Source organism: Triturus cristatus, chromosome 3_2 (assembly GCF_964204655.1).
Source record: "Triturus cristatus chromosome 3_2, aTriCri1.1, whole genome shotgun sequence".
Taxonomy (NCBI): domain Eukaryota; kingdom Metazoa; phylum Chordata; class Amphibia; order Caudata; family Salamandridae; genus Triturus; species Triturus cristatus.
Window position 1 is genome coordinate 1,066,465,908 of NC_140584.1, and position 14,082 is coordinate 1,066,479,989.

General features: G+C 42.3%; 1 protein-coding gene across 1 annotated transcript in view; it reads left to right on the forward strand.

Moving 5' to 3' along the window:
- Nucleotides 1-14,082, forward strand: part of LOC146859134 (uncharacterized) — a 2,052,335-nt gene that overhangs the window by 256,842 nt on the left and 1,781,411 nt on the right. The window contains exons 22-23 of the mRNA XM_085649806.1: nt 7,722-7,882; nt 12,213-12,363. Coding sequence (XP_085505932.1) covers nt 7,722-7,882; nt 12,213-12,363 — 312 coding nt within the window. The remainder of the gene's footprint in view (nt 1-7,721; nt 7,883-12,212; nt 12,364-14,082) is intronic.

The window sequence follows — 14,082 nt, forward strand, 5'->3', positions numbered from 1 at the left end:
CATGGTGTGGCTGCCCTTTGAGTATATATAGGCAAGAAATAGCTTTGTATAACTGTAAGGGTAGTCACTCTAAGAGTAGTGGACGCAAGATCTGGTTACCCTTGACCACATGGCTTACTAGCAGACGAAGAAAAATGGGCGGGACTAACTTAGAGCCTCCGGGGGGCAAATGTTTTTAAGGTTATATCCCTATTTCTTTTAAGTTCTTAACATAATGTATATATTATAATGCATTTATTGTATAGCTTGTATAAAGTTTGGTACCAACTTTGTAGAAGTTTTAACTATTTATGATCAAGTCTAAACGGGAAGCCTTCTGCTCCATTATTTTCGCATACTTAGCCCTGCATTGCTCTTAACACAGTAAACAAATACATTTTATTGTAAAATCAAGGAATTGACTGTCCATCATGTACAGTATGCTCCTAATCGAATTGTTATGTATGTATACTCTATATATACCTGTTTCTCTCTTATTAAATTATATTTTAAAAAAGAGTACAGTGAGACACATCTGTAAAATGCTGCAAGAGCCAGCTCTAAATATACTTTAATACACAAGTTCTTCTTTTAAACTGCATCTCCAGCTAAACAAGTGATTAGGGAGTTTAAAAAGCAGTGATGCAAAGTTGAGGTGCCCCCTAATGTGGCTTCCAGCCTTCTGCAATATAAGCCATGCTAAATATAAACATTTGACACTGCTTGGCACCCGTAACTAAGTTGGGCGGTGAACTCTGCTCTCAGAGTTTTCCTCACTCCGCGTTCTGCGGAGCTCGTAGAGTTCCGAAAAACTCTGCTTCGCATTGCGTAGCGGAGTTTTTTTCCTCACACGCGTTCGTCAATGTCAAGTTAGCGAGTGCTAGCGGGGAAAATCCACCTCCGGCGAGATATTTACTCGCTCGCAATTGTCAACATGAAGTTGGCGAGCGCGAGCATTGAAAATCAACCTCCCGGCGAGATTTCTCAACTCAGGTCAGATTTCTCATTGTGAGTGGTCGCGTACGCTCGTGACCGCTCGCGTTGAGAAACCGTCCGTTCGAGTTGAGAAAGCTGCCGCTTGAGTAAAAATCTACTCGAGTTGCAGAAAGGAAGCAGTGCCTGCTTGCGCTGTGCATGGTGGCATTTGCGATGATTGTACAGTGTGGACAAGCACCTGGCACTGAAAATCACCACGAACGCAGGGGTGTAACACAGGCCCCCGCAGCCCCTGCGGTGCAGGGGGGCCCGAGCTGCAGGGGGCCCCCTCAGCACCGTACTCAGGCCTGAGAGCTCCATCTTAAATACTGAGTGGAGGCCCCTTCATGTACCTTGAAGGGGGGCCCCCTCAACTTTCGTTACGCCAGTGCACGAACGGCATTTACCTAATGCACTCCGCTGCTCACGGAGCTTAGCGTAGTGCGGAAAAGTTATTTTTGCACTTCACGGACTCCGCCCAGGCTTACCCGTAACATGAATGTAGGTGTGTTGATTCTCATCATATTGTCTTATCACGTTTCTAGGTCACATGTGGTTATATTTTAGCAAATTTAGGTGAAGGGGAGGCGGTGTCTGCTTAGCATGTGTAAATGAGACTAATAATTGACAGCGGTTGAGCTAAATTTGGGAAATTGACCACCATAAGTAATGTACATGATTTTCTTGAATGCACCAAAATGGAAAAATGAGACTAGAATATAAAGTTATTTAAAATTATGGACAAAATGTGGGAGATATTTCCCAATCCCTGAGGATTTCAACAAATGGTGAAGAAAATGATTTCATTAACAGTACAGGGGATATAGTATCTTTGAGATTCTGTACTCTCAAAAATAATCTTACAATGCCCTCTTTTGAGATGGCACAGCCACAGGTGCCACTTATGTGCTATGTGTCACACTGTCATTGCACGATGTTAGCTGGACACGGCATTACCGAGTACATACATGGAGCATTCCCAACCAAATCCCTTTGTTTCTCTAGCCCATGTGATGTGACTAAAGAACTCACTTAGAACCCAGTGAAACTATTTAAGTTGCCACTTTCAAACTTAATTGCCATTGTTTGTGTTTTTATAGTTATCACATCACATCTTGAGTAGTCATTTATAATCTATAGCAAGTGCAACAACGTGATGCATAGAAGCAGTCATGAGCTGGTTGATTCCATCGACCATGACCATTGAAAAAGTGATGCTTGCCTAGGAATGATCACCTACAAAGCTGCAGCATCTCAGGAAACCGTGTCCCATGAGGCTGCATAGGCTTTCAAGGACTACCTCATGAAGAGTCTACCTAAGACGTTGGAGCACCACTGGAATCAGCGTGGAGGCCTAGTGTGGCATGCATGGACCTCCCTGATGCCGTTTGATGCTGCTCTCAGCGCCAACGAAGGCTTCCATGGCACCGGCTTCAGTATAACTGTTAGGTCTGAAAGCAGTAATGCCGGGTACCAGGGATGACTCTTCACTTTCTGAAAGTATGTTAAGAGGAAGCTCAAAGGCCTACCAGCCAGGAGCGAAACACGTCGATGTTGAGTCAGGATCCACATTATGAACACACGCTAGAAAAGCAAACAAAATATTGAGAACTAGAATGGCATTTTAAAAGGTGATAATTATGTTAGAAGGAGATGCTGTAGCAATAGCTCTTTCAATCGTTAAAATATCGTCTTTATGGATGCATGGGACAGCGCCATACAGGTTATCAACAAAGCTCCACCTAGGATTAATAATGCTATTAATAGTGAATAATCCTATTAATAAATAATAATAATGGGCTTCTCTTCCTACGAAAACATTATTGCCTTTATTCAGATGCCATGGCAGAGCCTTGTGTTGACGCTCAGTGATTCAGTACATTGTCATGTAGCTTGGCTTCTTTGAGTCACATGTATGACCATCAGGTTTTGCGACTTGCAAATTGCAATTTTTAGCGACCCACAATTTGCGAGTTGCAAAACCTGATGTACAACAGTGTCCCAGACCCTGTTTGCGATTCCCAAATAGGTTGCAAGGTACCTGCCTCATTTATATTCATGAGGCAGGTTGCAATGAGAGACCCTTTGGGAATGGCCGGCACTCACAGTGATGGTGGCCTGCTGGGGTCAGTAGACCACAATGTCTGTGACTGCTTTTTAAACAAAGCAGTTTAAAGAAAAAAATACAACCTGTAAACAGGATGCAGTACAAAAATCAAAAGTTTTCCTTTTTTTCAGAGTGGACAGTGGTCCGTGAGACCACTACCTGCTTTGAAAAAATGTTGGCGCCCCCATTCCCAAAGGGGAAAGTGTCCCCAATGGCTTACCACCAATTTGAAATTGATGGTAATCTGCAAATGTTTTGCAACCGCATTTCTGGGCTCAAAACATTCATACATACCAGTGCGACTCACATTTTGGAAGGAACGCCCTTTACTAGCCCCTTTCTAATATCGACTCGCAAACCGTATTTTGCGAGTTGGAAATAGGTTACCGACTCGCAAAATAGTGTTGATACTTAGGAAAATTCATTTTACTGGTTGCAACGGTAAAATGTGTCGTAAATCTGGCCCTTTGTTTCTTATCCCTGGTGCCTTAAATGTTACTCGATAACCTTTCAAAAATAAAGACTCTGCAGAGGGAATGATATTATTTCGGAACCTTTGGTAACGTTGGTTTTATTGATACTTTTTTCCCTCCTACTGAGGAGGAAATATATAGGAATTTAAGCTATTTGGTTGGGATGACGACATTAATTTCCTGGCTCCAGATGGTGCTTTGTTAGATCAGTGCAACACTGGAAACTTAAATGGTGACACATGACTGCGACAGAAAGTGTGGAAAAGGGTTTCTAGAATCACAGTCTGGGTGGTTACCATAGGCGGGTACCTTTTTCTGTTTAATTTTGTAGTTGACATTTGTGGTTACCTCCAGGTCATTATTTCGATTCGTCATTGGACCGTATCAGCCTTTCTTCTTTCTTCAGTGCCTTTAATTAGGTAACACCTTTATTTTACTTATTTTTTAACCTGTGCTTCAAAAGCGGCAGTAAGCCCAAAATAAATACTTATTATAACTATTACTTTCCCCAGACTTTACACAAGAAAAAGATTGAAAACATCAACATGACACTATGACAGACAAGAAAAGACAGCGTAGAATGGGGAACATCTCATTTTTAGGCATTTTCATGTTAAGATTTGCATTGATGGTGCATTTAATATTGCAATAAAAGAAAAAGTAGCATTAATGGTCTCACACACATACATTGACTCATTATCTCACAGGGACAGCCTTGCACAAATCCTTTACCATTCCCATGTATCAAAATATTGCATTCTGCGTTAGAGGGACCATGGGCCTGTGATTGGCAGGGAATGGCTAGCTGTTTCTGATGTGACGGCATCAGAGGTGTCTGCAGTGGTCTGCTGAGGAAACCGACCCTTTCTTGTCACTAGTTGTCATTTCTTTCTTTCCATGGTTTTCCAAGTCTGCAGCATGTCCTAAAGTGCTCACCTTATATCTAAGACTGGGAAAAACTCACTTCATTGCTTGCTTTTGCTTGATTATTAAACATTTTGGGTGAATTATATGAAATTATGCATAAGTACACGAAATGCAAATGTGGCATTTAACGCCAAATTGAATAGAAAGTTGAAGGACGCATCTGCGTGACTGTATCTTACGTAGTTTTTGTAGTTTTCAAGGCTACTGACTTCATGAACAGATGTGAACTACAACTTGAGACAACTGATTGCAAGGACAGTGACTCAGCTTTGCCCTTCAACTCTCAATGAAGCATGTTCTAATGGCTCTAATGGGTAAAGGGTTTCCCATTTCTAAGGACACCTGAGCACCCTGATTCTACCCATCTACCAAAGAAGGGCACCTTCTGGCACATTCACCCCTCTCTATCCCACATAGAGTAATGCTTTATTTTAGCGTGAGATACTGTTTGGAAATAGCACCAAAAACTCAATTGCCACAAAAACGGCTGTTCTCATTCTGGTCATTCAAATTGCGTAATGGAGTCATTTTGGGAATGCCGCGTAACACGTGTAACAAGAAATTCCAACATTTTGTGTGAATTGCACCGGAGTAAGTGTAATTTGCCACAGGGCTGCTTTGATCCCTCCATAGACCCAGGCGTTATAAACCGCTTGTGCACCTCTGGGCTCTTGCTGTTCTCGAACTTTGCACATTTTATGAAGTCAAGAATGAAGTGATATGATGTAAGGTCCAGTTTTTTTAAACCGGTCAGAATACTGCACTTTAGCCTCTGTGTAGGCGACCCTCAATATATGCTATTGAGAATACATTAGTCTTGTGCATTTTCATGGGGCAGGTGTAAGGAAGCAATGCAAGCAGAAAACTCACCTGGATACCTGTAATCCTACAAAGCACATTCCGAGCACAGTTATATAGTGACAGGATTTCAGTGTTACCGTCAGCAGAAAATCTGGCACGGTCTTTGTGGATCTTAAATCTTCAGATCATTGGTGATCTGAAAATCCTTTTTTGGATCTCCCTTTCTGTCATAGGGCCAGTTCTGGTCACTGGGACTAACAAGTCATAGATTTTGTTGGTGGCCACAAGTGACGGAGCCTTAAAATATTTAGCAGCCAATGAAAAACATGAATAAATGTACCAAGATTAGTCTAAAGATTCTTGATTGTAATCATATCAAAACACCTGAAGAGTAATTAAATATATTTTATGATATTAAGGTACATCATAATCCTTTTACATAACATATATAGAGCATATACTTTCTTCATCTGAAGGAAAAAATGATGAGTCAATTTTACTGGAAATACAACCACCAGGCTTGAGATGTCTCTGATCCAACCTTTAGATCTGCCAAACTATCAAATGTATTATATTGATATTATATTTTTATAAAGGTTTGAAGAATATAAATCTCTAGTCACAGTTGCAGAACAACCTGCCTAATGAATTTTAATTATGCAGGTCAATATCTGTGACCCCTCTGTGATTGGCTACTAAAACACAGATTATGGCCTGCAAGGAACTAGTAAGCACAAAATGCGGCAACCCAGTTTCCCTAGGAACCTGGGTTGGTATATGATTCATAAGAATAATGGTTCCCTCACGGGAAGTAAATAGCCTTCACTTCCTGAGCAATAATAATCTATGCAATTAATTGGAAACAGATAACAATGTTTTTAGCCCTCCAATTGTTTAGTAAGTACCCTTATTTGAATTTGAATTTGAATTTAAAAGCATTTATTAAGCGCACTTATACCATACGGTTTCATGGCGCTTTGGATAATGCGGTGGCCGTCAGCAGAGAGAGACTAGACATTGTAGGCGCGCAGGAATAAAAAGGTTTTGAGGTCCTTCCGAAACTGTGCATAGGAAGGAGATGTGCGAAGGGCAGCAGGAAGGGAGTTCCAAAAGAGCGGGGCGAGAACAGCGAACTTTGCTCCGCCAGACTTCTGTTTCTTAAAGCGAGGAATGGCCAACAAGGCCATATGGGTGGAACGAAGTTCACGGCTTGGAAGGTAGGATTTTATAGTAGAGCATATGAACTCAGGGGCGGTTCCCGACCTAGCCTGGAAAGTGAGGCAGCCCAGTTTAAAAAGAGCACGCTCTTATATTTGGATGCACAGCCTGTGCAAGATTCAGGTCTGTACATTCCATGTTGACCATGACAATATTTTACAGACAAGTTTCGTACAGACAAGTTTTGACAAAATACTGTAGGTGCTCCTTGTGAATAGCGCAGTATTTAGTGAATGGTGCAAGATAGTAATCAATTAAACATAAAGTTGACCTAAAAAGCTTAAGTTTTCATAACAGAGAGCCCAGGTCCCAAATTACCCAATGGGTTCTGCGGGTAGCAAAAATGTATTAAAGTCAACACATGTACGTTGACGTTTTGACCCCTAATTATCAAGTTGTAACTGAGTCTTCAACAGGTCTCAATAGGTAGACACCTCAATGGTGATGTCTTTAGTAGTAGAACCAATCAGTGATACAAAATCGTAGATCCGTCGTCCACCTGCAATCAACAAAAGATTTCCCACTCTTTGTATAGGAAGCACTGCAGCGGTCAGTCACACTGTAGGGGTATGTGGTCACTTACTAAACAATTGGTCTGAAAACTTTGTTTTTTGTTTCCATTGAGCCCTGCAAGGAACAACAGACTAATAGAATAGGTTACATTTAAGAATGCAAGCAAAATGAATGTGTCTGCATTTGCATTTCCAAATGGCAACCCATTCTTTTAAAACAGCCCATGCTCTTTAAGGGAATCAGTGTTGCTTTAGAAAAACATGTTTCTCATTTGACAATGCATTGGGGGAGCAGGTACTGATGCACCGGACCACTGAATTCTCTTTCTGAGGTCTCTCTACACAATGCCGAAATGGGAAGCTATCCTCTTCGAGAATGGTTTACCACATCCTGGGAAGAGTCAATAGCTTTTCAATGGCGTGCAACTGCAATTGCGGTTAACTAACCATTGATACATGTTATTCCGATTTGCAATTAGAAGGGAATGCTCCACTTACCCCCCTTGCAAATTGGAATAATTCACTAAACCCATTTTGTGATGTTTCAGAATGGCTTTACCAAATCACAAAGTGGATTTAGTACATCACAAATCGCCATTTTGTGAATCTCAAGGTTCATATCCACAATATGGGTTTGCACATCTGGCCCTGTGTCCCCACTCTGCCATTTGAGGTCATTTGTGCCAGACATTTTTCTTGGTTTCATGATTATTGTTTTTCCTCCCGTAGGCGACATTAGACGTTTTTGGAAATTATACTTTCTTGTGGAAGCAAGATATAAATGCAACATTTGTGGCTTTCCTGCATGGGCAATCCAACGTTAAAGAAGCCAGTGGGTTGTTGACACCCAAAGACTCTCCCGCACAAGCGACGGAAAGCTCAATCGAGAGGTATGTACAAGGAATAATGCTCATCTTCTGACAGTGAGCTGCTCTACTGTGTAATGGGCTGTGTGGAACTTCTGCAGATATTACTTTGGAAGCTCCCACTTTTAGTGTAGGTGAGACTACGCAACCATGTATACTCTATCTCTCTCTCTCGCTCTCTCTCTCTCTCTCTCTCTCTCTCTCTCTCCCCCTCTCTCTCCCTCCCTCTCCCCCTCTCCCTCCCTCTCCCCCTCTCCCTCCCTCTCCCTCCCTCTCCCTCTCCCCCATGATCCCCTTCTCTATATGGTTTATGCTGTGGTATTTTTTTATGTGCATTTATTTTTATAGACTACAGTGTAAGGGGTTGCATTTATGCACAAAGGTAACCAAATACTATACAAAAAAATCCCTTTGAAGAGGCCTTGTGACTATTTGTAGAGTTGTTTTCATGCACTCTGTGAGGCAGTAAACTTTAGTTTCTCATGGCAGTTTCTTTCTATTGTGGAAATAAACTGGAATTTGACCTTTGCACTGTAGCAATACATTTGTAGATGTGTGTTTATTAGTAGAGTTGCTTGAAATAACTTGTTTTGTGGCCAGGTTTACTTTCACTACCAAGGTATGAATATATATTTATGTGGAGTGCTGTAGTGATGCAACATTTGCACAAAATTCAAATAATACTTTGTCATTCAACTTTTCAAAACAGTATGGCAACAGTCTGCATATCTTAGAGAAGAGAATTGTTGCAGAGTGTTTTTAGAGGGATGTCTTGAAACAACTGACACACCTTTGAAAAATATATCTTTGCCACCAATTGAAGATGGCCTCAAATTAACTGAAATCATAAGCCGGAGTGAAAAAGGCCAAACTCGGTAGCCCAACCAGTTGGCTATGTCACCCACTCAGCCATCTACTCGACTGATATAACTAAATACACAGCAGCAGAGCAGTGTGTGCTATACATTCATCGCGATCCCTTAGGATTCATCACTAATTTCTATACTGTGTAATGTGCATTTGAAATCCCAAAAGAAAGATTTTGCGTGCTCTGCCTTATCATGGAATCTAAGGTAGACAATGCCCTAATGCATTAATGACTTTCAAGGGCATCACCCCTCTCTGTGATTTGAAATAATATTGGAGGGTCCAAGGGAATGGCTTTAATGCCTTTAGCCTTAACAGATGGGGGCGGAGCGGCTATTTTTCAGGCCTTCCTGCTGAATCCTCTTCACTTCTCGTATCATGGAAAAGCGGCAGGTTATGTTATGTAGTACGCCAAGACCTCAGTTTGGAGACCCATGTAAATTCTGTGATGAAATACTTCGTTAATGCACTGTATGCCATATAAGACAATGGAGCCAATGAGAAAGGATTTGGTGTAGCTCAGTTGACTCTGTGAAAGGGCAGACAAATGATCATCCATAGGTCATACAGTACTGGTCCTGTTCAACAACTCAGTGGTGCACCCAGATGCATCCGCTCCTCACAATTTAGTGTCAACCATGGTGTAAGTGAAGAGTCAGATGCATCTCTGGTGAGGACTGTCCATCCTCCTACCAGCCGCAGTGCACTGAAGGGCGATGCGATTAGTGGCAAGTCGGTATAAATCAGCCCTGCGTAACGCTCCGAGAGGTATGGGCTCTTTCAGGCCCACCCTGCACATCTACCCCGCCATTTGTAACCTCTGAAATGAGGTAATACCCACAAAGCTATAACCTATGTATACGCTTATCCAAAGTGCCACCTCCTTGCCCACTTCCCCTGGTATCACCCAGGTGGCCATCCAACATGTACTTATGACAGTAAAAGGTCTGCAGATGGGGCAAATGTTCCTTGGTTGAAGGTGGGATTTGTATCACAAAATCCCTCCCACAGTTCCCTCTACTTTGGAAATGCAGTTTATAATCACAGATTCTCTTGTATAAAAGAGCCTTTCAGGCTAATCTAAGACTACAGTCAAGGAGTCACTGAAACTTCTGTTCCACTTTTGCATTACTTGATACCTGGCCCACCCTACTGAGTAGAACACATCCACTGACAATGACTCCGAAATAGCCAGCAAGGTCAACACTTTTAATTCCATGCAAGGTCAGCACTTTTAATTCCATGCAAGGTCAGCACTTTTAATTCCATGCAAGGTCAACATTTTTAATTCCATGCAAGGTCAGCACTTTTAATTCCATGCAAGGTCAGCACTTTTAATTCCATGCAAGGTCAGCACTTTTAATTCCATGCAAGGTCAGCACTTTTAATTCCATGCAAGGTCAGCACTTTTAATTCCATGCAAGGTCAGCACTTTTAATTCCATGCAAGGTCAACACTTTTAATTCCATGCAAGGTCAGCACTTTTAATTCCATGCAAGGTCAGCACTTTTAATTCCATGCAAGGTCAGCACTTTTAATTGCATACAAGCTGGCCTGCCCCGCCCCGCCTTTTATTCCAAGTCTCCTTTTTATAGCAGCCGAGCCCCGGCTGCAGATACGTGTCAAGGCTGTAACATGACTTTAAAAAATGAATTATTGGAAAATGACACTTTGACAGTTTTCAGAATAATTGCTTCCTACACGAGAAACCTCCAGCTGCTTTGGTGAAAGTAACATGATGTGACTGAGAGAATAATACAGTCTAGGCTGCCTGAGGCCTGCGAGCTGCAAGTACAAGCTTCCCGGACTCAGTTTAGTTTAGCAGTAGATTGTCACCTGTGTAGATTGCATGTGCCCAGGCTGCTGCGAAGGGGAAGACACCAGAAAGGCTCTTTCACGAGAGGCTACGTGTTTGATGCTACACAACACCGCTAATCAGTAGTAATCACACTGACCAAAATTAGACCCGAGAGGGTCTTTAGAGATGAGAAACTAGTTTCTGAATGGCCAAACAAGCAAAAATGAGAGGAAAGGGATGAATGTGCTAGGAGTGTTTTAAAAGAAGTGGAAAGCCTCAACGAAGGGTGAGCAGGGGAATTCTATTGTTTTAGCACTTGGTGTTCCATCCCCCACGTAAACCTATACACATTGCTTGTCTTTTCGCAGAGGGGACGCAGGGAGTATACACATTAACCCCTTTTCTACTGACATGTGCACTTGCGAAAGAGATAGCAGTGTCAGATGTTGTCATTATGTTTTGGTTGGATCAAGAGCAAGAAAGATTGATAGTCACTGATAGACTCATTAGGGTAGGTTTATTAAAACATACATTCTACAGCTGGGTACATTTGTGTGACTGTTACACGCAGTGCTTAATTTGTAATACCTGCCAGGGTTCTCGTCAGGGGCCCACTGCAGCTGGCACCTCATTGACCCTGTCTTGCTGCCAATGATAGACACAACTTCTAACCATCTCACTCCTACAAGTGAGACAATTCAGACTATTTCAGGCCCCCAAAGCTATAAGAATGGGTTGGGCGGCAGGTAACAGTTACTTTGAATATACATTGAAAAATAATTCACTCTTGTGCTAATCTCTAAATTAGCCAGACAGCGCCACCTTGTGGCAGACTGTCACAAGCCCCGGTGTTGACAAAGTGCCGGTGCCGAGCACCGGAAACCACCGGCTCAAATAAAGGAGTGGTTTCACAAGACAAAGATGCCTGTATGATAGTAACATATGTTAAGACATGTTTGCAGGCTGAGTCAAGAGCCCCTATACAAACTATACATGTTTGATGCCCCAGTAGTCAGCAGAGCATGTATCCCTCTAAAATGCCCTTCTACGACAATGGCCTAACAGAAGTATCATCTCTTAAGAAATGACATGTAAAATCCAGGAACCAGGTTTATGGAAGGGCCTCCTTTCTAGTCAACCAAAGGGCCTGCTACCCAGCGACGGATGCCTCAGGGAGTGCAAAACTGGTCCACAAGCGTGTGTTCTGCGGCCTGGTGAAGCAGTTTGGCTAGAGCTGCCTGACAACGTCACGCTGCATGAAATACTGACTTCTTCAGTTTTGAGACTGACTGGTCTTTAGTGACCCTCTTTCATCTGCTAGAGGTGTGTTATGAAGTTATGGAGTCTTACCTCCACGGCGTCAGGGTACTATCCCTAGTGATTAAGAAGCATTGACTGCTTTCAGTGTCTGACATTATCCTCACACACCGTGACTCCGGATTGGGGTTCATTCCCACCATCATTTGTATTCAACCTGAGGGCCCTATTCCAGAGACAAATATATACCTTATGTTTAATCTGAGCAATTCACGTTTGTCACAATACTGCAATTTGTGAAAAATATATCGCATGTATTTGCAATATCCATTAAATTACTTATCTCTTTCTTTGAAATGAATGTCTTTTTCTATTTTGTGTCTGCTAAATGTTTCTTGCCTTGCACTCACCTCTCAGTCATTGGTATTTCAGCTCCCAGAGCCCACAGAGCAGCCATCTGAGGGCTCAAAGCAAGCTTCTGATCGAGGCTGAGAGGGTTTTCATCCAGGCGAAGGATGCTGGCGGGGAAGCTTTGGACGGGCCCTTGCTCGAGGACTTTGATGTGGAGATATCAGCATACAGGGTATTGGTTGCTGTTAAGCATCTTTTCATTTTGAATATTTTTTTACATCACTTACATCTTTACCGTTAGAATTCTTAGAGCTTTCGTCCCATGCAGGGCCAGACTGGCCGTAGCGGGCACCGGGCAATCCCCCGGTGGGCCGCAAGGGTGGGGGCCAGTTTTGGGCCCCTGGGGGCCGTTTTTGTTACAGGGCCATTTTTACAGCATAGCTGCAAAATAGTCCCTGTAACAAAATCGGCCGAAAACCGGCCCAGGCAAAGAGCTCGGCGGCTCCCCCAAGCCCCGGGGGGGCCGGCCGAGCACTTTGCCAGGGCCGGTTTTGGTTCCCAGTCCGGCCCTGGTCCCATGATACATGTTGAGAAGTAAAAGGTATATAGGACTAACTATAGAGAACAGTGGTTTTGGAGGTGACACAGTCAAGCCAATTTGAAGAGCTGCACATAGGCTCTCATTTCTTTTTAACCTTACTAGAGGGAGGCACCAATAAAGATTTTTGTTTACTGTTGATACCATATGCATATTATTGGACATTACTGGACATTTCTTCCATGTCTTCCATAAACATGCAGATGACACCCAACTGTACGTCAAAAGCTCAACCTATTACAGACATGGACATTCTCCGGTCCTGCCGCACTAAAATCCAAAGGTGGATGTCAGCTAACTTTCTTCCACGGAAACCAAATAAGACTAAAATTCTACTCTTCTCCTCTCCCTTGGTAGTCTGGCCTGCAACAACTCCTATCCCAACCCTCTATCCTCTACTTGTTTCTATTCCATTCCATAACTTTATTTCAGTCTCGTGGACCGTAAAAGTACATAATCATAGAACTTCTCCCGAGGGAGTATACACAAATGAACCATAATTAATACATAACCATAGAATTAATTCATCTAGAAGAAAATATGCAAAAACATGTTTCAATAAAAAAATTATACAGTTTGACACATTTGGCGATAATAAAATGCATTCTGAAATCTTCCAGGGGATAAGCCTAAGCAAATCATATATCAGTCCTCCCAAATCAAACTGCCTGAGAATCACTGGGACAGGCACATGTGTAGTACAGTGCAGTTAGAGATTTAAAATCTTATTTCATCAAAAGATATTACCATTAAAACTTTTAAAAAGGAAGGAATAGATACAAGGATAAAAAAGAATACAAACAATGCAAGTTTCTAAGGCCGTAATGGCTGGTTTAAAAAAATCCAACGTACACGCCACATTGAAATTAAAAAACGAGATATGGCAAAGACAATGGGGGCATGAGTGTTGTACATTAGGACTCTAAATGCCTCTGCACGGTGTATGAAGCCTAGATTCCTGCAGAGTTGAATAAACCAGCACTGTCTAGGTAATTTATAGCCAGGGCAGAAAAAAAAGACATGTAACTCTGTCTCTTCCTATTAATTACAGGCAAGACACCCTCCAGATAGAGTTTTGGACCTTTTATTCGAAAAGGCACGGAGCAGTAGAGTCCCAAATCCTAACTGTACATATAATTTCCTTGCTAGAGTTGGTTGGATATCATCCAGGAAAGATTCCATATTGTACTCGTCCTTGATCTTTAAGAATTCGGTTGTCAAACGGCCGGAGGCTGAGCTTTCCTGGATGTTGGCAAATTTGTGCCTCCTGAAGGATTTTACCAATTCTGACCGCGAAATTAAAAGGCACAATTCTTCAGGATTACTCCATAAGCCTGCTTTGCCCAACCTGTT